Source organism: Oncorhynchus mykiss, chromosome 22 (genome assembly GCF_057628025.1).
Source record: "Oncorhynchus mykiss isolate SJ-2025 chromosome 22, ASM5762802v1, whole genome shotgun sequence".
NCBI classification, from domain to species: domain Eukaryota; kingdom Metazoa; phylum Chordata; class Actinopteri; order Salmoniformes; family Salmonidae; genus Oncorhynchus; species Oncorhynchus mykiss.
In genome coordinates, this window is record NC_143043.1 from 31,179,439 (window position 1) to 31,203,282 (window position 23,844).

At 42.6% G+C, this 23,844-nt stretch overlaps 2 protein-coding genes across 4 annotated transcripts in view; one reads left to right on the forward strand and one right to left on the reverse strand.

Moving 5' to 3' along the window:
• Positions 1–5,101: 5,101 nt before the first annotated feature.
• On the forward strand, positions 5,102–10,929 carry LOC100301670 (cardiac calsequestrin; the record flags this gene model as incomplete). 2 transcript variants are annotated; one of them, NM_001160499.2, is made up of 11 exons in its annotated part: positions 5,102–5,642; positions 7,733–7,817; positions 7,993–8,093; positions 8,178–8,289; positions 8,902–8,975; positions 9,067–9,197; positions 9,519–9,564; positions 9,693–9,747; positions 10,036–10,136; positions 10,229–10,303; positions 10,434–10,929. In NM_001160499.2, 11 exons carry the CDS (start codon positions 5,406–5,408, stop codon positions 10,650–10,652), a joined length of 1,236 nt encoding a protein of 411 aa, NP_001153971.2.
• Positions 10,930–12,212: 1,283 nt separating this feature from the next.
• Positions 12,213–23,844, reverse strand: part of LOC110501638 (vang-like protein 1) — a 60,520-nt gene continuing 48,888 nt past the window's right edge. The window contains exons 6-10 of one of the 2 annotated variants that reach the window (XM_021579338.3): positions 19,764–19,897; positions 19,489–19,530; positions 18,127–18,292; positions 17,601–17,835; positions 16,823–17,466 (exon numbers count right to left, since the gene is read on the reverse strand). In XM_021579338.3, coding sequence (XP_021435013.2) covers positions 17,206–17,466; positions 17,601–17,835; positions 18,127–18,292; positions 19,489–19,530; positions 19,764–19,897 — 838 coding nt within the window. In that variant the 3' untranslated portion in view covers positions 16,823–17,205. Of the gene's footprint in view, positions 17,467–17,600; positions 17,836–18,126; positions 18,293–19,488; positions 19,531–19,763; positions 19,898–23,844 lie in introns of both variants that reach the window. The other variant, XM_021579339.3, reaches the window with a different exon arrangement.

Consider the following 23,844-nt stretch of genomic DNA (forward strand, 5'->3'; position numbering starts at 1 on the left):
TGCTAAGTGCTATTCAATGCTGGACTGACCAATTGGAATCCACGCTTCAAGATTGTTTTGATCACGCAGACTGGGACATGTTCTGGGAAGTCTCTGAGAATAACATCGACTAATACACTGATTGAGTTTGACTGAGTTTATCAGGAAGTGTATTGGAGATGTTGTACCCACTCTGACTATTAAAACCTACCCTAACCGGAAACCGTGGATAGATGGCAGCATTCACGCAAAACTGAAAGCACAAACCACCACATTTAACCATGGCAAGGTGACTGGGAATATGGCTGAATACAAACAGTGTAGTTATTCCCTCCATAAGGCAATCAAGCAGGCAAAACGTTAGTATCGAGACAAAGGGGAGTCGCAATCAACGGTTCAGACACAAGACGTATGTGGCAGGGTGTACAGACAAATACGGACTACAAAGGGAAAACCAGCCACGTTGCTGACAGTGTTGTGGTGTCTCTCTTGTTGTGATGTTTGTTTTGTCCGATATTTTTATTTTTAATCCCAGCCCCCATCACCGCAGGAGGCCTTTTGCCTTCTGGAAGACCATCTTTGTTTATAATTAACTGACTTGCCTAGTTAAATAAAGGTGAAATAAAAAAATATTTACAAAAAACACCTTCTTTGCCTGCTTTGAGGATAACACAATGCAGCTCGACTCGGCCTCCATCTCTGTGGCCGACATGAGTAAGACATTTAAGTGTGTTAACCCTCACAAGGCTGCCGGCCCAGACGGCATCCCCAACCTCAGAGCATGCGCAGACCAGCTGGCTGGAGTGTTTACGGCCATATTCAATCTCTCCCTATCCCAGTCTGCTGTCCTCAAATGCTTCAAGATGGCCACCATTGTTCCTGTACCCAAGAAAGCAAAGGTAACTGAACTAAATGACTGTCATCATGAAGTGCTTTGAGAGACTGGTCAAGGATCATATCACCTCTACCTTACCTGACACCCTAGACCCACTTCAATTTGCTTACCGCCCCAATCGATCCACAGACGATGCCATCACCCTCGCACTGCACACTGCCATATCCCTTTCCTTTCCATCTGGACAAGAGGAATACCTATGTAAGAATGCTGTTCACTGACTATAACTCAGCATTCAACACCATAGTACTCTCCAAGCTCATCATTAAGCTTGAGGCCCTGGGTCTGAACCCCGCCCTGTGCAACTGAGTCTTGGACTTCCTGACATGCCGCCCCCAGGTGGTGAAGGTAGGAAACAACACCTCCACTTTGCTGATCCTAAACACTGGGACTACCTGCCCTCCAGTACACCTACAGCACCAGATGTCACATGAAGGCCAAAAAGATCATCAAGGACAACAACCACCCGAGCCACTACCTGTTCACCCCGCTATCATCCAGAAGGCGAGGTCAGTACAGGTGCATCAAAGCTGGGACCAAGAGACTGAAAAACAGCTTCTATCTCAAGGCCATCATACAGTTAAATAGCCATCACTAGCACATTCGAGGCTGCTGCCCTATATACATAGACTTGAAATCACTGGCCGCTTTAATAATTGAACACTAGTCACTTTAATAATGTTTAAATATTTTGCTTTACCAATTTCATATGTAAACACTGTATTGTATTCTACTGTATCTTAGTCTATGCCGCTCTGAGATTGCTCATCCAAATATTCTTAATTCCATTCCTTTACTTAGATTTGTGTGTATTGTTGTGAAATTGTTAGATATTACTTGTTAGATATTATTGCACTGTTGGAGCTAGAAACACAAGCATTTCGCTACACGCGCAATAACATCTGCTAAACATGTGTCTGTGACCAATAAAATGTGATTTGATTTGAATTGCAATTCGTAATACAGTTGAAGTCGGAAGTTTACATACACCTTAGCCAAATACATTTAAACTCAGTTTTTCGCAATTCCTGAAATGTAGTCTTAGTAAAAATTATAGTTATGATCACCACTTTATTTTAAGAATGTGAAAAGTAAGAATAATAGTAGAGAGAATGATTTATTCTCAAAGACCCATTTGTGACCAATTTTTAACTTCCTGACTGATGTCTTGAGATGTTGCTTCAATATATCCACCTAATTTTCCTTCCTCATGATGCCATCTATTTTGTGAAGTGCACCAGTCCCTCCTGCAGCAAAGCACCCCCACAACATGATGCTGCCACCCCCTTACTTCCCGGTTGGGATGGTGTTCTTCGACTTGCAAGCCTCCCGCTTTTTCCTCCAAACATGAGGATGGTCATTATGGCCATCCTTCTGGCGTTTGGAAATTGCTCAGAAGGATGAACCGGACTTGTGGAGGTCTACCATTTTTTTCTGAGGTCTTGGCTGATTTCTTTTGATTTTCCCATGATGTCAAGCAATGAGGCACTGAGTTTGAAGGTAGGCCTTGAAATACATCCACAGGTATACCTCCAATTGACTCAAATTATGTAAATTAGCCTATCAGAAGCTTCTAAAGCCATGACATCATTTTCTGGAATTATCCAAGCTATTTAAAGGCCCAGTTAACTTAGTGCATGTAAACTTCTGACCCACTGGAATTGTGATACAGGGAATTCTAAGTGAAATAATCTGTCTGTAAACAATTGTTGGAAAAATTACTTAAAAATTACTCATGCACAAAGTAGATGTCCTAACCGACTTGCCAAAACTATAGTTTGTTAAGAAGAAATGTGTGGAGTGGTTGAAAAATGAGTTTTAATGACTTCAACCTAAGTATATTTAAATGTCCGACTTCAACTGTATACCATGCGAATTGTAATTCATAACATATCGTACGAAATGGATGCTGGACATCCACAAATCACATACTATACCAAACGTAACATTTCATACTAATTTGAGTCTCATAGATTGACTTTAACTATGTTATATCTACCCCGAGTCCAGGTTGCGCAAGTATGAAGACAAGCTGCAATTCTCCTCTTCCTACAGCAGGGATGGTAAAGTATGGAGTTGACTCTGTGATATTTCCTGCAAGTGAACTCAACAAACACACAACCTTCCTTTTTTGCCAGTATAAAACTTAGCAATAGTAATCACTATCCATTTACAGTACATTGAAGTTGTGATAACACCAAGCACGGCCTGCTAGCAGGTTACTTCTTCATCAGAGACTCTGAGCCATACAATGTACTGTAAGCCCAGGCTGTTCCATTTTAGCCCCAGTGACAATGAGAAAGCAGAGAGATCGGGTTACTGTCTCTGCAAGGCTGAAAACAAACCTTGACAAAAAATACTCATGTTACTGTCCTCATCAGTTAGACTACCCAGAGACACACATAGTCACACAGGCAGTGTACTCAAAGAAAATGGTGCCTGGGTCACACGTTTTATATTTTGCTGAGATCAAGCCTTTGTTTTGCTTTGCATATAGTCATTGGTGTAACGGATGTGAAACGGCTAGCTTAGTTAGCGGTGGTGCGCGCTAAATAGCGTTTCAATCGGTGACGTCACTTGCTCTGAGACCTTGAAGTAGTAGTTCCTCTTGCTCTGCAAGGGCCGCGGCTTTTGTGGAGCGATGGGTAACGATGCTTCGTGGGTGTCAGTTGTTGATGTGTACAGAGGGTCCCTGGTTCGCGCCCGGGTATGGGCGAGGGGACCGTCTAAAGTTATACTGTTAAATTGATGCTGTTGACCCGGATCACTGGTTGCTGCGGAAAGAGGAGGAGGTCAAAAGGGGGGTGAGTGTAACGGATGTGAAACAGCGAGTGGACGGTTTAAAATTATACTGTTACATTGGCAATGAGTAAACTACATGCTCACACATGCATACCACAGGAGGCTGCTGAAGGGAGGACAGCTCATGATAATGGCTGGAATGGAGCAAATGGACTGGTATCAAATGCATGAAACCATGTGTGTTTGATGTATTTAATACCATTTCACCTATTCCACTCCAGCCATTACCACGAGCCCGTCCTCCCCAATTAAGGTGCCACCAACCCCCTGTGATATATGCACACATGTATTAGCTGTTTCAGTGATTGTCAGCACATCCCTGGGGTCAAGGGTCAGGGGAAAAGTTTCAGTGTCAAAGCATTTGGGGGACACTTTGAAAAACTGGATGATTACTTATGGATTACTTTTCAATTCAGAAAGGATGTTTGGGAAAAATACATTATATGACACCTTTCTGTTTTCTCAATGGCATTAAATTCAGCATTGAAGTCTAACCACAAGTCAGAAACCACTAATGATGCTTCTTATGGAGAAAGTAATTAATTACAATTTTGGATAGGTAACTAGAAACTGTAATGGATTACATTTAGAAAGTAACCTACCCAACCCTGCCTAATATCCCAGTTAAGCCTACCCTCTCAAAGGAGAGTACATTTACCTTCCCTCCATAGGCTGTCGACAGGCACACGAATGCACGCACACACACAACGTCAGAGTCTCCTTGTCTGATTATTCCTTTTGACTGTAACTGTAACCCCCAGCCAACACCTCCCCCTACCCTAGTCTGATTCCAACAGTATGCTCTAACAGACAACTGCACCAACTACCACAGTAATGGGATAGCTAGTGTTAAAGTAGCCACTATAAAGCTGCCACAATTATATTCTAGTTGCATTCAGGCGCTGTCCATTAGCCTGTCACTGCATGCATCTATCAACATACACTAGACGTTGTGGAGTGGGACACTGTTAGCATAATGCTAACCTGTTGGGAACACCCGTTTCACGGTGCTGAGCACTGTTCAGGAGTCTCTTTTTATGCTCATGGTTACAAACCCAATCTGTAGTGACTGTTAGAACTGTAGATATGCAGACCCCAGATTACTATCATCCCAAAATCTCTACACCCCTAAATATCCTCAGCACAGCTCTCTCTCATTCCTCCCAACATGCCAAGTAGAAACGCCATGGTGTGAGAGTGTGAGCAGAGAGCGGAGGCCTGTTAAAACCCACTATCTCCTCTCGTGTTCTTTCTCCCTCTATCTCTCTCTCTCACTCACCTATTTATTTTTAGCACCTAAACAACTGGTCTCCTAAAAATGGGCCTGTGTGTGGTGGCCAGGGGGAGAGGGTCGCTGCTATGTACGGTATCTAGCCCCCCAGCGCTCCAGGTCTGTCAGGTCTGTTCTTTCCCTTTGTCTCGGCTGGAGAGAGGGAGCAAGGGAGTGAAACAGGGAGAGAGAGGATCGCTGGTTCCTAAACAAGCCTTGGGCATTGGACTACAGAGGACTGCTTGGAAGGAGACTCAAGGAGATTTATACTATAATTTAAGGGCAACGTGCTATTCTACACCTCTCTATCTATTGTTTAAAAAAAAGAAGTATTTTTCAATTGTAGGGAGTTTATTGACCTTCCTCAGCCTAAGTACTCTTGTGGAGGCCGTATCTAGTGATTAAAAGTTACTCTGTGATTCTCGGGGTGTGTGGTCGTTCATAACACGTCCCTAGACCATGCTTGCCCTGTGGCTGCTCCTGCTCCCGTGCCTGTCTCTGTTGCCGCTCGTTCAGACCGAGAAGGGACTGGAGTTCCCTCGCTATGACGGGAAAGACAGAGTCATCGACATCAATAACAAGAACCACCAGAAGGCCATGAAGAAGTACACCATGATGTGTCTGCTGTACCACAAACCCATCCCTGATGGGAAGGAGCTGCAGAAACAACACCTGATGACTGAGATGGTGCTGGAGGTAAGCCTGAGGAGGAGGAAGCGAGAAAAAGGGAGATGGTGAGTCTAGGAACGAGATGGTGAAGAAAAGATGAAGGAGGACAAGGCAGAGAGAGAGAGATAAGGAGGAGAAGAAAGAGATGGTGGGTGGAGAAGAAAGAGGAGAGTCACTAGGGAGGGGGAGCACCTGGGCTGGACTGAGGTGATTTAACAATCTGGGGTCACTGGGTCAGCTAGACCCACTCCATAAATCATTTACAGTACCTAGACATTAGAGTGTCCCAATGGGCACGGAACCCACAATTTACTGAAGTGGTTAAGAGTGAGAGCTAGAATGAGAGACTGTAATAAAACTTTGTCATAAAATGGCTGTCATTCAATTAAACATGATCAACTCTGATTGAATCGGATTGGATACATACCCAAGACTGAGCCAAGACCCAAGACTCAGTGATTCTTATGACTTTGAGATGTGTGTGTGTGTGTGTGTGTGGGAGGGAGGGAGGGAGGCTCCCCAGTGCTGTCAGTTAAGGTTGGCTCCCCAGTGCTGTCAGTTAAGGTTATTTCTGTTAATTCATTCGGCACTTCCCATAGTAATGTATATTATTCACCCCAGCTCTCTGCCACAGGCACAAATAGGACCGGCACACATGCCCTTTATGTTATTGAGCTATACATGTGAAGGGCATTGCAGTAGGTCTGTCTCTCTCCCTGTTTTGCTTTTACACTTAGATTGAGTCGGTCTTAAAATACTATGTCAATGACATGAATATTTATTAACTAGAAAGTTGGCTAACTGATTATAACATTCGCTAATGTTCTATGACGGCATCTATATTATAATGTGCTATGAATACGTTTATAAGGTAAAGAGTACTTCATTTGAAGCTACTTCAAGTAAAGTGTCAGTTACTATCCCACTTCAGCAGAGCTGTGACAGTGGACTACTATGGCCTAATCTCCCCTCTCTAGCTGTCCTGTGCTCCTCATGGCTTGTGTTGAGTTAGAGTATGATGTGCAGCAGATAACCTGAGCACAGTCTCTCACTCCTAATAGCCCCAGATATTTAACTCACCACAGGTGGACCGTACTAGGGTCAGGGCCCTGGGTCATCATAATTAACATAATTACTTGCTCTATTGCTTCACTACAGGTTATCTGTATCGGATTGCATCCATGTTCCATTATTTTATAAGGAGCCAACAGAGTGAGATTTGTTTGAAGAGTCCACTTCTGGCCTTTCTTCATCACTCTGTCAATGTTTCATCAACATACAGTATCTCATGCTTTGATAATGGCTACTTGTTCCATGTTGCATGTGGTAATGTATGTTGTGTTGTATTCTGTCTAGGCCTATGTGTTCTTTGTTTGGGTTTGCTAAAGGTTGAAAAATGTACCACTTTGCTGAGTTGTCAAAAGTATGACAAATACTTTCTTCTTGTCTACAACCAATGGAGAGTCCATGCTTCTAAATGTTAACACCGATAACTGTATTCATAAAGTGCTTTTCAAACATGATGTTCAAAGCCCTGAATGATCACCTGTCAACATATTATCTGGATGAAGACAGACTAATCACTGTTCCCCTCCTGATATTTCGGTCAGTCGGGTATTCTTAGCCTCAATTTGCCTTGGTATCTGTCAGAGCTCAAGGCCTTGGCTGGCAGACCCTCACCTATTGAGACCACAATGGCTGCAGGATTCTGGCATGGATATGGAGCATGGCACTTTTAGCCATCATATGACTGTGTGTGTGTGTGTGTGTGTGTGTGTGTGTGTGTGTGTGTGTGTGTGTGTGTGTGTGTGTGTGTGTGTGTGTGTGTGTGTGTGTGTGTGTGTGTGTGTGTGTGTGTGTGTGTGTGTGTGTGTGTGTGTGTGTGTGTGTGTGTGTGTGTTGCCTTGGGGCTGTTCTGTTCTCTGGACCATTATCTACTCAATAACGTCACTCCAACTAAGCCTCATCTCAGCCCTGTCCCCCTGCCAAACATGCTTCAAACTGGATCATAGTTCCTGAGTGTAGAACAACAAGGGCTCTATTGGACACTGTTCCAATTTAAGTGTTATGATGCCGTTGAAAGAATGTCACTAACTGACTTTTGTCTTCATCTCCAGCTGGCTGCTCAGGTTATGGAGGAAAAGGAGATTGGGTTTGGAATGGTAGACTCCCACAAAGACACCAAGGTTGCCAAGAAGCTGGGTAAGGAAACACATCAACACTTCAGTGCGAACTATAGTTGCTCATCATTATTATTATACTACATGACTATGAAGCATACTACATGAAGCACCAAAAGGTTTTTGTAAAGCATTCAGTGAATGGTTGTAAATAATGGTCTGTACTTGACCCTCTGACCCCTGACCTCTGACCCCAGGCCTGGTGGAAGAGGGCAGTGTGTATGTGTTCAAGGCAGACCGTGTGATTGAGTTTGACGGCATGCTCTCTGCCGACACCCTGGTGGAGTTCCTTCTAGACGTGAGTGGACTGGGGGTGCCCTCATTGATACTACTCACAGATCTAGGATCAGCTTACTGTTATGTTATGCTATTTTCTCTCTAGCTTTTGGAGGAGCCTGTGGAGGTGATAGGAAATGCTCTGGAGCTGAGGGCCTTCGACAGGATGGAGGAAGACATCCGCCTCATTGGATATTTTAAGAACGAGGACTCAGAACGTGAGTGTGTGTGTGTGTGTCTGTCTTTCTGACAATCTGTCTGTGTATGTCTCTGTGTGTATGTGTTAAGGTTGTTTAAATGTGCTCCCTGTCATGCTAGTGTGATGGCCAGGGTTGGATGGCTATTGGCTGATCCCCTGGCCTTGATAATAACCAGGGAATTTTAAACTTACCATCGCCATGGATTTACATGCCCAATTTGACCCTCCCTCCACACACAGCTGCGAGGGCCAAATATTTTTCCATTTATCGTAAGACACCAAATCGCGCTCATGATAAGCAAGGCGGCTGTCTCACCCCTGACCGGGGCTCAGTTATTTCAGTATACGTATGTGTCAATGGCATCTCCCTAAAGACCAATCCTAGTCTAGCTAGCACACACAAGATAGTAGACGCTTACTGACAGCTATGGTAAATGATAGCAGCAGAAGGGGAATTATTCTAAATGCTGAAGGACTACCTCTGTTCAACGGATAAGAAATGGTGTAGTTATAGAATAGTGGTTATACAGTAGTACACCATCTTCAAAATAAGTCAAATGCCCTCTGCTCTCCTCCCTCCCTCCTCCCATCCACTCCTTTCTCTTCTTCATAAACCGCTCCTTTCCTCCAGACTACAGTGCATTCAAGGAGGCTGCAGAGCAGTTCCAACCCTACATCAAATTCTTTGCCACCTTTGAGAAAGCTGTGAGTATACAGATATCTTATGTCCTTGGTCTTGAGAAGGGGTCCTGTCAATGCAAGTTGGGTGCTGATTCTGGTGTCTGTGGTGTTTAAGGTGGCCAAGGAGCTGACCCTGAAAATGAACGAGGTGGATTTCTACGAGCCCTTCATGGAGGAGCCCGTCACCCTCCCTGACAGACCCAACTCTGAGGAGGAGATCGTGGCTTTCGTCACTGAACACAGAAGGTATGGTGTAATAGTTTTTTGGGGGTGGGTGCTTATATTTGTCCTGTGTTTTCTGCATATCCCATTTCCCCCTGAAAGTCAGGTCATGGCCAGGTCAGCGGCAACCCTGGAGCAATTAGGGTTACGTGCCTTGCTCAAGGGCACATCAACATATTTTCACCTTGTCGGCTCAGGATTCTAACTAGTGACATTTCGGTTACTGGTCCAAAACTCTATTCGCTAGGCTACCTGCAGCCCTACTGCGGCTGTCAGAACAGGATCACTTCATTCTGATGATCTGATCAGTGGTCTGTGACTGATAACGTTGTGTAATGTTTTCAGGCCAACACTGCGAAAGCTGCGTGCAGAGGACATGTTTGAGACATGGGTGAGTTTTTTTGTCATTTCATTTACCTTATGCAAGTTCAAGGGTTAGTGCAAGAAAGGCAAGTACAACAGTAAGTGTGTTCATTTCTGTCAAACCTTGGACAGCGTCTCATGATGTCTCATTTTCAGGAGGACGTTGTGGAGGGGAGCCATATAGTGGCCTTCGCAGAGGAGGAGGACCCTGGTAAAAAAAAAAAATACATCCATATTACAGTAACATCAACTTTGATCAGGGCCAACATCAGCTTTGATCAGGGCCAACATCAGCTTTGATCAGGGCCAACATCAGCTTCAGGGCCAACATAAGCTTTGATCAGGGCCAACATCAGCTTTGCAACATAGGTTCCTATCAGTCTTATCTGAAACTGAGAATCACTGAAATGGTTCATAGCTTTCAGGAAATCAAACAAACTTCTCCTGGCATGATAAAACACAGACTAACCTTCTTAATATGTTGTTTGGTGGTGTTCAGATGGTTATGAGTTCCTGGAGCTGCTGAAGGAGGTGGCTAGAGACAACACCCACCACCCTGGTCTCAGCATAATCTGGATCGACCCTGATGACTTCCCACTGGTGAGACACAGACAGACGGACAGACAGGATTACATGAACTCAAGTCCCTACAGTTTCAGATCTCACAGTGTGTTCTCTCTCACTCTCCTCAGCTTATCCCCTACTGGGAGAAGACCTTCCAGGTGGACCTGTTCAAACCTCAGATCGGCGTGGTCAACGTTACTGACGTGAGTCCCCGAACAGCTCCAATACAGCATGAGGAATTGGTGGAAACCAGTCAGAAATTGTGAAACTTAGATCTAACTCATGATGGTCCATGACCTTTGGACCCTGACCTCTCTCTCTTCCTCTGGACAGGCTGACAGCATCTGGCTGGAGATGGAAGAACAAGATCTGCTCACAGCCCAGAAGCTGGCGGACTGGATAGAGAACGTCCTGTCGGGCAAGGTCAACACAGAGGATGATGATAACGACGATGATGAGGAGGAGGAGGACGACGACGACGACTCTGATGATGACTCTGATGATTCGGATGACTCTGATGATGAAGAAGACGAGGACGACGATGATGAATAATTCAAAAACTGTGAATTTGTCATCTAGAATTAATAACATTGTTGTATAGTCTCTTTACTGTACTATCATCAACGTTTAGGGTGAGAGAAATAGACCTAAACGCTTTTATAGAAGATTTTGTACAACGTGTCTGGCCTAAGTCAACCTCTCTGCATTATAAGAAAACCCATTAACAGCTTTTGTTTTTCATGAATCTGGAAAAAGATCTGTTGATAAACTGAAATCAATCTGAAAAAGAGAATTAACAATGTGCTGACAAACAGAGATACTTGAGAAAAACCCAAACAGTACTTTCCATCCTTCCCTTAATTCTACTAATTTATGAAAATGGTTGGCGACCAAGACAAAGACATAAATCAACATTTTGTTTGATCAATGGGGCGGCAGGTAGCCTAGCGGTTAGAGCCTTGGGGCAGTAACCGAAAGGTTGCTAGATCGAATCCCCGAGCTGGCAAGGTATAAATCAGTCGTTCTTCCCCTGAACAAGGCAGTTAACCCACTGTTCCTAGGCCGTCATTGTAAATAAGAATTTGTTCTTAACCTAGTTAAATAAAAAAACATCTGTGAACTGCTGCTGTACACTATCCTAAACCTCAATAAAGTGTGGTATCTTTGTGTATTTTGCTGTTTCCAAACCATGCCCTCTAATGCATGCTTTGTGTATAGATTATTGCATTTTAGGTTTGGATTTCAGTGCACACAGTCCCTTCTCTCCATGCCACAGTGGCTGTATCTTTGTTATTACTATTGAGTCCCGTGTGGCTCAGTTGGCAGAGCATGGTGCAGTTAAATGTCAAATAAATAAATTCACACCTTGCAATGTCCACAACTCTTTTATTTAAATATGTACACTACAGTTCAAAAGTTTGGTGTCACTTTGAAATTCACTTGTTTTTTTAAAGAAAATCTATTTTTTTGTCCATTAAAATAACATCAGGTTGATCAGAAATACAGTGTAGACATTGTTAATGTTGTAAATGACTATTGTAGCTGGAAAAGGCTGATTTTTAATGGAATATCTACATAGGCGTACAGAGGTCCATTATCAGCAACCATCACTCCTGTGTTCCAATGACACGTTGTGTTAGCTAATCCATAGTTCGCAAATTTATCCTTTTAAAAGGCTAATTGATCCTTAGAAAACCCTTTTGCAATTATGTTAGCACATCTAAAAACTGTTGTGCTACAATAGTCATTTACAACATTAACAATGTCTACACTGTATTTCTGATAATTTTGTCTCATGTATTCTCACTCCATGTTTCACTCTCTCTTTGTCTGTCTCTTTCCCTCCTTGACTCATCCCTTGTTCTCTCTCTCCCTCAGTGGGCAATTAGAAGAGAGAATATGTGAAGTGGCAGGAGAGAGATCCCTGTGTTCTGTAAGCCCAGGGTGCAGTAGTGTGAAGGGGGCTTCAGATATGAACTCACTCTCTCTCTCGTCTTCAACTGGACAGTGCAGACAGACACTCTCTCACCCAATAGTCTCACTTACATACTTTCTAGTGCACAGACAAATACAAAGCACCACACACACCAACAATAAAGTCATATGAGAATGTTGAAAATGTTCATACAAATATTTATTTTACAAATTTGAATCTTTATACAGTTATTGTAATTCCATATATGTAAATCTTAAAAAAAAAAAACACCAGTGAAAACTTGAGACCGAATTGGTCAGAACAACATTTAGGATGGCAATTGTGCACTCGCACACACACCATACATTATTGGACGAACATACTTGCATACAATAACAAACACATTGAGCATACATCATATGTGTTTTAAAACAGAGGCACCTTTGTAATGAAGGAGACATACAAGGAGACAAATGCCCTGGTCGAATACTTGAAAAATACATCCTTTCTCCCTTCCTTGAAGTAGTCACATATAGGAATTGGTTAGATTAGGGAAAGCAATTGGTTGGCAACCTTGCTTTGACCTATCCAACACTTATAACCTGTGGTCACCTCAAGATAAAAACGAATAAAAGGGTGAATTCGAACAGGCAAATATTCACAGCCATAATTTAATCAGTATAAAATCCTCAAAAACATGTAACCTTTTGGTGACAACAATGATTGTACAATTACAATAACAAACCATTTCATTCTAACATAGTCTTGAATAATATGCACATGTAATAGGGAAGATTTGGCTAAAACAATACAATATTAAAACAAACAAATACTGTATATTGAGTTCACAGAGATAAGCATAAAAATCCCATATCTGTGCCAGTTGTACAGACTCTTGTGACTATAGACTTCCCTCACTATAAGGAGACTGTTGTCTGCACTCTGAACATCAATACTGAGGAACATACCATATCAAACAATGTAAAAAAAAGACATGAGAAATGTATCATTTTGAACCTCAAATCGGTTTCTCTTAGTTTACAGGGTTAGGTTCTGTAGAAATTTAATAATAGCTTTCTTTCATCTGAAGATAATACACACATATAATGCATGTCTTGTCATTAGACTCCAAATCAGAAAAGTACAGAAAATCTCTCACTCAAAATGAATATGAATACATTTCTTCCGGTTTTACTAGCTTCTTTGTTTGCTCAACTGTAGTATTCTGCAATAGTCCGCTTTGGGTTTGAGCCCAACAGGTTCGGACAACCTCTTACAGATATGTCTAGGAATCCTGGGGAGTACAATAACAGAACCTTTTTCATCCATATAATTCCATAACTATACAGCCAAACTGTACAGCCAGGTAGAAAAGCCTCAATCAAATCAAATATAACTTTTAAATAAAAACACAAGACATTACATACAGTTGAAGTCGGAAGTTTACATACACCTTAGCCAAATACATTTAAACTCAGTTTTTCACAATTCCTGACATTTAATCCTAGTAAAATTACATGTTTTAGGTCAGTTAGTATCACCACTTTATGTCAGAATATTAGTAGAGAGAATAATTTATTTAAGCTTTGATTTCTTTCCTCACATTCCCAGTGGGTCAGAAGTTTACATACACTCAATTAGTATTTGGTAGCATTGCCTTTAAATTGTTTATCTTGGGATAAAACTTTTCAGGAAGTGTTCCACAAGCTTCCATTCCTCCTGACAGAGCTGGTGTAATTGAGTCAGGTGTGTAGGCCTCCTTGCTTGCATCCACAGGTACACCTCCAATTGATTAAAAATATGAGAATTAGCCTATCAGAAGCTTCTAAAGCAGGGGTGTCAAACTCAAATACCCAGTGGGCCAAAATGTAAAACCTGAACAAAGTCACGGGCCAACATTGAACAAATTAACCTTTTAATATGGACCCAAACAAGTTTTGCTTTAACATTGAATATGGAACAAGCATCGCTTATTACCATACAATATATAATTTAATAGTGGAGACATGCAAAATCGAATTTCAAATGAAAAAACACATCAATGGCATTAATTTATTAAATAAATAAAATTTAAATAAAAATGGTATGCCTCTTTTCTATTTGCAGCCTTCTGATTTAAATACCAAAATAAACTTTTTCCACTGGCTAATAATTTTACAAATAAAATGATAATAAATCAATCAACCATTCAAGCCCATGCCTTGTAGCAAGAAAAAGTGCATAAAGAAAACGTTAATTATTGCACACTGGTCTAATCTGATGTGCCCAAGCCAGATACCTGGCATCTCTTCTTGGATGCTAGTTCATCAATGTCTGGGCTCAAGCTCTGAGCTGAAGAAATCCTCAGTATCGAGCGAAGATGTTCATCAGTCAGACGTCTCCTGTGAGTTGTTTTGGTCATCTTCATCGAGGAGAAAAGTTGCTCGCATAGATAAGTGCTGCCGAACATGGAGAGCATCTGAGCAGCTTGGGTGCGGAGATGAGGCATTGTGTCAGGGATGAACCGTGGAAACTGTGCGGCGCCCACAGCATCATACTTTGACTTCAGCGTGTCGTTGCACTGGAGTTCAATCAGCTCCATTTGGATGTTGGTTGGTGCATTTTCCACATCAACTGCGAAGGGATTACTAAGCAGTTCAAACTTGCATTTCTGGGCATCGAAGTCGGCAAATCGCCGGCTAAACTCAGCGGCGAGAACACTGAGTTTTTCAGCAAACTGTGCGCATGGGAACACGGCGGTAGAGATCTGCGCTTTTATGGATTGGCAGCAGGGAAAATGGCAAGGGTTTCCTTGCAGCATCTGATTCTCCCACAGGCACAGTTTAGTTTTGAAGGCCCTCACTGCAGCGTACATGTCTGTGATGATGCGCCCCCGCCCCTGAAGCTGCAGGTTCAGCGCATCGAGATGGCTCGAGATGTCACAGAGAAAGGCCAGCTCACACAGGAACTTTTGCTCCCGGAGCTCTGCTGTATCCTTCCCTTTGGTTTCCAGGAATTGACATATTTCCTCACGCAGCTCGAAACATCTGTTCAGTACTTTTCCTCTGCTTAGCCATCTCACCTCTGTGTCTGCGTATTCCGAACCACACTCCTCCAGAAAAGATTTAAACTGGCGGTGATTTAGACCTTTGGCTCTTATAAAGTTAACTACCTGTGTTACTGTGGTCATAACATGTTCCATCTTTAGGGCTTTGGCACACAGTGCTTCCTGATGTATGATGCAGTGGTAAACAGTTAGCTCACCTGCACAGTTCTCTTCCCGCATCTTCTCCCGAACCATGCCCACCAGTCCACTCTTTTTACCGCACATCGCTGGCGCACCATCTGTCGTTAATCCAACGAGTTTATCCCACGGCAGCTTTATTTCAGTTACACATTTGAAAACCTCCTCAAAGATTTCCTTTCCTGTGGTTGTGCCATGCATTGATTTGAATCCTAATAGCTCCTATTTTTGATTTGAGTCCACTCCACGGATGAAGACTGACAGCTGAGCAGTATCAGATGCGTCACAGCTCTCATCCACAGCGAGGGAGAACGCAACAAAATCTTTTCCCTTTTCCATCAGCTGGTCATACAGATTGGTGGCAAGATCACATGTGCGATCAGCTACTGTGTTCCTGCTCAGGCTCACGTTTGAAAATGCTTGTTTTTTCTCTGGGCATACGAGGTCACAAACCTTCATCATGCACTTTTTCATGAACTCTCCCTCATTAAAGGGCCGGGCTGATTTTGCGATCTCTGCTGCCACTATATAACTAGCCTTTACAGCAGCCTCGCTTTGTGATGTGGCTTTTTTAAACATATTCTGTTGTGAAACCAAACTTCTTTTCATCTCCTCTACTTTCTGGCTCCTTTGAGTCATGTCCAGGTCCTTGTATTTGTCATGGTGTTTCGTTTCATAGTGTCGTCTAATGTTGTACTCCTTACTTACAGCCACGTTGACTCCACAAACAAGACAAACAGGTTTGTCTTTTACATATGTAAACAGATATTCTACCTCCCACTTGTCCAGAAAGCTCCTGTTTTCTGCCTTTCTTTTCGCCATTTTTGGGAAGGGTTAGCTCGCTGACAGTTGTAGCGTCTATGTTGCTATGACTACTGTCACAGAGGAGAGAGCGTTTCTGGGTCCTGTCCTGATTGGCGCGCGAAAACAGCAGAGCATTATGGGATTCGTAGTATTAGTGGTGAATGCGCTGTATAATACCGGCGGGCCAGCTCTAGTAGTAATTTGGTATTGTCTCGCGGGCCAAATATAATTACCCCGCGGGCCAAATTTGGCCCACGGGCCAGAGTTTGACACCCATGTTCTAAAGCCATGACATCTTCTGGAATTTTCCAAGCTGTTTAAAGGTACAGTCAACTTAGTGTATGTAAACTTCTGACCCATTGGAATTGTGATACAGGGAATTCTAAGTGAAATAATCTGTCTGTAAACAATTGTTGGAAAAATGACTTGTGTCATGCACAAAGTAGATGTCCTAACCGACTTGACAAAACTATAGTTTTTTAAGAAGAAATTTGTGGAGTGGTTGAAAAACGAGTTTTAATGACTCCAACCTAAGTGTATGTAAACTTCCGACTTCAACCGTATATAAAAACACACATGTACAATCCATTAACTGTAAAGAAAAGCAATTCTTAGTTTGATAAAACTGAACCTGAACTGTTTGTGATTATTAGGTAGTATTTCATTCATATTAGCAGGGCAGACCATATGAAAATACCCCCCTACATACACACACAGTCACACACACACGCACACACACACAGACACACACACACACAGAGGAAGAACAAAATGCGGGAGGGTCATCTACAGTGTATTGAAAACCCGCTGACATAATTCAATGTTCCAGTGTGCCTCAGGACAATAGAAATCAGAGCATGTTCCCTAACTCTCTCCATCGGTCATCTTCACTCCAAAAGAGCCATAGGGCTGGGGATCCCTACCATTTATTAACTATTATATGACCAGCTAACACTTCATCTTGTTACAATATCCAATATGCATCTGTTCATATCAATTACGTACAATAACAAATCTCAAAGTAGCCAAAATAATCTTTATGAACACCGGTAATATAAATAGAAGACAAAAGCAAAATAGCATGTCAAAGTAAAAGAGGGTTTAAGAAACTGAACTCAAAAAAGACAAGTCTAGAATTCCCACAGTTCTTCTACATGCGTCTGTTAGACTGATGTTTCAGATTGGAGACTCAGGGTAAACTTGTGTGACTTTGGATCGACGTACTCCTCTGTCATTTCAATGTAGGGGATGGACTTGACTGTTACCGCTAGGCTGAAATCTAGACACCTCAGTGAGAAGACTGTGTCCTCCTTTAGACCGCTAGTGACCGCAGCCTCGCTGACCAGAGTCCACTGACCGGCCATCCAGCGCTCTCGACCATACTGTAGCGTAGGACCAGGGGACAGGTAGGCCTCCAGGAATGCCTGAAGAGACACAGAAGCAGACACACACAATCATATTGCTATAGAGATTGTTATGTTGGGCCAAGGCCAAGAGGTGTCTAGTAGTGATAGTGGCCAGGGGATGATCTGGAACCAAGAAGTTGAAGCTTGCCTACCTTGGGGCTCATGTTGTGTGTGAGGCAGAAGGCCAAGTGTCTCTGGATGCTGTCCATGCTGTGGCAGTGCTGCCTTCTGGTGGTTCGGAGGTATTTCTGCAGGGCGCGGGCCATGGAGGGGAAGATGGCCAGGGCCGCTTCCCGTACGTCCATCACATCCCCAGGGGATGCTTTCTGCTCCTCCTGCTGCATCCGCCTCACATGCATGAAGGCCTCCTCCACAGCCACCACTAGCCTAACGTTACAACAATGTACAGAAAACATTCAGTATACTGTACACTCATCTGTTCTTGCATCCTACAAGTTATAAAAACACACAGGCCAACATTTAGCCCTCAATTCTTATGTCCATCTATCGAAACCCTCATCTATATTTTAATCCTTACATTAAGCAGCATACATATGTATCTTTCATCCATCTTTCTTCCTTCCTTTCACACCACCTATTTGTTTTTAAGTGACTCGGAGTCCCTCTCCTCTCCCTCTCCTCTCCCTCTCCTCTCCCTCTCCTCCCCCTCTCTTTCACCTGGCTCTGCGTTTGCGGACCCGTCGGTCATGGTCGGCCTCTTCGTAGTATAGTTCGTTGTGAGTGGCGTCTCTGCGCCTGGCTGCTGCAGAGATCATGGCCCGCGGTTGACCCCCCACCTGCGATCCCCCTGATCCCCCTGCTGGCCCCGCTGGGTTCACTGGGCCTACAAACAGGAAGCACAGAGGCATGATGGGAAGATCACTGTGTGACCCAGTCAGAATATTGACAGTAACCCGGGGAAAACACAGATCTTAGTGCGGATTCTGTGTAACATCTAAATATCTCATTAGGCAGTTTCACAATTCAGATCCTTTCACTGTGAGAGTGATTAAATATTTAGCCTGGTAGTCAGAACCGATTATGGTTTAGACAACTGCCAAATGACAACAGAGTTGGCTAAAGCAGAAACGAACACATCTGGCTACCAGGTAGTAAATATTCATATAATTAAAAAAACAAGAACCATCTTCAAACACAATAATACCAGTTGACCATATAATTAATTTATCTCTATGATGAATACCAATAACTAACCCAGAAGTAGTAAAAGCATAAATTAGGGTTCCTGTGGGATATGAATATGGAGGAGTGGAATCTGGTCCATATTTATGAGGGATGTGTGTGTATGAGGGTTCAGTACAGTAACCCCGGCAGATACAGGCCAAGAGAGATGAATCATTAACACCAAGGTGTGTGAGTGTGTGTATGTGTGTGTGTGAGGCTGAACGAAGCACAGGCTTGGTAGCACAGCCTTTTTCCGATTGAGAAATAAATGTTTTATGAAATTTCATTGCAATCCTATTTTTTTCTAAATCCCCCCAAAATAAATACAGGTGAGTTCCATTAGAGCAGATCTGGGCTGGTTAAAAACACTAGAAACCTAAAGACCCACTCTGCTAGCCTACAGAAACACACTGAGAAAAGGAGGACGAAATACGGACAGACAGATAGATGAGAGAGAGTGAACGTGAGAACGAGGGGTAGAGAGAGAGAAAGGGGAGAGAGAGAGAGACAGAGACAAAGAGAGAGCATGGGAATGTGCAGAAGGAGCTAGTGTGATGAATTATTAAAAGGCTGAAATGCAAATGTCTGTGAGGACAATGTACCAGCATTCTCCTCTATCAAACTCTGCTACAAAGAACATAGAGAAGAACCATAAAAGCTGTCTCACACTGAGCTGCGAAGTAGGTGCCTGTGCGCATGTGTGTGTGTGTAAAGCATATCTCGCAAATGAAAGTGGTGGTTAGACTGGTGTGTATCTGTGTGTGCATGCTTAGAAGCAGTGTAAACATTGGGGGAAGTGAGGTTAGTAGTGTACACTAGTGAAAAGTGAGAGGGCACACAGAGATCTTTACTTACTGTCATTGTCCAAAAGGTAAGCTCTCACTTTAGCTTTAAACGCTGCTTAGGGTGGAGTGGGAGAGTAGATGAAGAGAGAGCGTCACAACGAAGCAACAAATACGGTAGACAGAGAGCTGAGAGAATGGAGAGACAAAGAATGAAAGACAGACAGTGCTGCACATTAAGATGCAGTTACAAAGAGGAAACGAGAGATGATAGGAGGTCAGACGACACAGGGACACAAACCAAATGTAAGCATTGAGGAACCATAGAAAAACCGTAGGTGTACTAACCGTCCACGGTGTAGACCTTGAGGCCGGCCAGGTGCTTGGCGGCACGGTGCTTGGAGGCGGAGAGAAGGGCAGGGTTATGGAGAGGGAAGTCCCTGTAGTAGAACTCCAGCAGAGACAGCGCTGCCCTCTGAATACTGACACACACACACAGAGAGAGACAGAGACAGAGACACAGAGAGACAGAGAGACAGAGAGACAGAGAGACAGAGAGACAGAGAGAGGTCATGATCAGATGAGCTCCTGCATTTTCCAGCATGTTCTTAAAAAAAAATATATGTTTAGAGTTAGATAAACTTAGATTTTTTTGCCAGGAACATATACAGGATGGTACCCTCTACAACATAACCTTCACTCCAATGGCATGTCTGAGGCCAAACCACACAACTGACAACATTGGACACTTCATGGAACACAAAGTTTTCACCATCTCATTTGAGAATATCCAAGGCCTGAGGTCATTGAGGAGACGGACCCTAAAAGAGCAGAAACCTGGACTTCAAAGAAATCAGAAATACAGACATTGTCATCCTACAAGAAACCTGGTATAGAGGAGACGGACCCACTTGTTGCCCTCTAGGTTACAGAGAGCTGGTAGTCCCATCCACCAAACTACCAGGTGTGAAACAGGGAAGGGACTCAGGGGGTATGTTCATTTGGTATAGAGCAGACCTAACTCACTTCATTAAATTAATCAAAACAGGAACATTTTACATTTGTCTAGAAATTCAAAAATTAATTCTCTCAACAGAGAAAAATGTCCTGTGTGCTACCTATACCCCCCCCCCACTAGATCCCCATACTTTAATGAAGACAGCGTCTCCATCCTAGAGGGGGAAATCAATAATTTCCAGGCCCAGGGACATGTACTAGTCTGTGGTGACCTAAATGCCAGAACCGGACAAGAACCTGACACCCTCAGCACACAGGGGGACAAACACCTGCCTGGAGGTGACAGCATTCCCTCCCCCATATGCCCCCCTAGGCAATATCACAACATAAACAAAAACAGGTCACAACTCCTGCAGCTCTGTCGCACGCTGGGTATGTCCATAGACTCTAAACACTTCTGGGAAAATTGGAAACCACTAAACAAACAACAAAGAATTATCTATCCAAAATGGAGATGTATGGGTAAACTAGAGGTCGACCAATTATGATTTTCAACGCCGATACCGATTATTGGACGACCAAAAAAAGCCGATACTGATTAAAAATCGGCCAATTTTTATTTATTTGAAATAAATGACAATTACAACAATACTGAATGAACATTTTTATTTTAACTTAATATAATACATCAATTTACATTTTTTTTTGCCTCAAATAAATAATGAAACATGTTCAATTTGGTTTAAATAATGCAAAAACAAAGTGTTGGAGAAGAAAGTAAAAGTGCAATATGTGCCATGTAAAAAAGCTAACGTTTAAGTTCCTTGCTCAGAACATGAAAGCTGGTGGTTCCTTTTAACATGAGTCTTCAATATTCCTAGGTAAGAAGTTTTAGGTTGTAGTTATTATAGGAATTATAGGACTATTTCTCTCTATACCATTTGTATTTCATATACCTTTGAATATTGGATGTTCTTATAGGCACTTCAGTATTGCCAGTGAAACAGTATAGCTTCCGTCCCTCTCCTCACCCCTACCTGGGCTACCAGGAACACATCGACAACAGCCACCCTCGAAGCCTCGTTACACATCGCTCCACAAAAGCCGCGGCCCTTGCAGAGCAAGGGGAACAACTACTCCAAGTCTCAGTGTGTGACGTTTGAAACGCTACTAGCGTGCACCCCGCTAACTAGCTAGCCATTTCACATCAGTTACACTAGCCTAATCTTGGGAGTTGATAGGCTTGAAGTCATAAACAGCTCAATGCTTGAAGCATTGCGAAGAGCTGCTGGCAAACGCACGAAAGTGCTGTCAATGAATGCTTACGAGCCTGCTGCTGCCTACCACAGCTCAGTCAAACTGCTCTATCAAATATCAAATCATAGACTTAATTATAACATAATAACACACAGAAATACGAGCCTTAGGTCATTAATATGGTCAAATCTGGAAACAATCATTTCGAAAATAAAACGTTTATTCTTTCAGTGAAATACGGAACCGTTACGTATTATATCTAACGGGTGGCATCCATAAATCTAAATATTCCAGTTACATTGCACAACCTTCAATGTTATGTCATAATTACGTACAATTCTGGCGAATTAGTTTGCAACGAGCCAGGCGGCCCCAAACTGTTGCATATACCCTGACTCTGCGTGCAATGAATGCAAGAGAAGTGACACAATTTCCATAGTTTAAGATTGCCTGCTAACATACATATCTTTTAACTAAATATGCAGGTTTAAAAATATATACTTCTGTGTATTGATTTTAAGAAAGGCATTGATTTATAGTTAGGTACATTCGTGCAACGATTATGCTTTTTCCGCAAATGCGCTTTTGTTAAATCATCCCCCGTTTGGCGAAGTTGGCTGTCTTTGTTAGGAAGAAATCGTCTTCACAGTTCGCAACGAGCCAGGCGGCCCAAACTGCTGCACATACATGCAAGAGAAGTGAAACAATTTCCCTAGTTAAAATAAATTCATGTTAGCAGGCAAAATGAACTAAATATGCAGGTTTAAAAATATATACTTGTGTATTGATTTTAAGAAAGACTTTTCACGAATGCGCTTTTTAAATCACCCGTTTGGCGAAGTAGGCTATGATTCAATGATAAATTAACAGGCATCACATCGATTATATGCAACGCAGGACAAGCTAGATAAACTAGGAATATCATCAACCATGTGTAGTTAACTAGTGATTATGTTAAGATAGATGTTTTTTAATAAGATATGTTTAATGCTAGCTAGCACCTTACCTTGGCTCCTTGCTGCACTCGCATAACAGGTAGTCAGCCTGCCACACAGTCTCCTCGTGAAGTGCAATGTAATCGGCCATGATCGGTGTCCAAAAATGCAGATTACAGATTAACAATGGTCATTACGGCCAAACAGTTATATTTTTGTTTCATCAGACCAGAGGACATTTCTCCAAAAAGTACGATCTTTGACCCCATGTGCAGTTTCAAACCGTAGTCTGGCTTTTTTAATGGCGGTTTTGGAGCAGTTGCTTCTTCCTTGCTGAGCAGCCTCTCAGGTTGTGTCGATATAGGACTCGTTTTACTGTGGATATAGATACTTTTGTACCTTTTTCCTCCAGCATCTTCACAAGGTCCTTTGCTGTTTTTCTGGGATTGATTTGCACTTTTCGCACCAAAGTACGTTCACCTCTAGGAGACAGAACGCGTCTCCTTCCTGAGCGCTATGACGGCTGCGTGGTCCCATGGTGTTTATACTTGCGTACTATTGTTTGTACAGAATGTGGTCCATTCAGGCATTTGGAAATTGCTGAAAAGGATGAACCAGACTTGTGGAGTTCTACATTTTTTTTTTATTTGAGGTCTTGGCTGATTTCTTTTGATTTCCCCATGATGTCAAGCAATGAGGCACTGAGTTTGAAGGTAGGCCTTGAAATACATCCACAGGTATACCTCCAATTGACTCAAATTATGTCAATTAGCCTATCAGAAGCTTCTAAAGCCATGACATCATTTTCTGGAATTACCCAAGCTATTTAAAGGCACAGTCAACTTAGTGTATGTAAACTTCTAACCCACTGGAATTGTGATAAGGTGAATTCTAAGTGGAATAATCTGTCTGTAAACAAGTAATTTTTCCAACAATTGTGTCATGCACAAAGTAGATGTCCTAACCAACTTGCCAAAGCTATAGTTTGTTAACAAGAAATTTGTGGAGTGGTTGAAAAACGAGTTTTAATGACTCCAACCTAAGTGTATGTAAACTTCCGACTTCAACTGTATTTCCCTCTGATTACACAGAACCACAAAGAAATCGAAAACAAACCCGAATTTGATAAACTCCCATATCTACTGGGTGAAATACCACAGTGTGACATAACAGCAGCAAGATTTGTGACCTGTTGCCACAAGAAAAGGTCAACCAGTGTAAATACAACCCATATTTATTTACAACACTGTATTTTGCTGTACAATACTGTACATAATGAC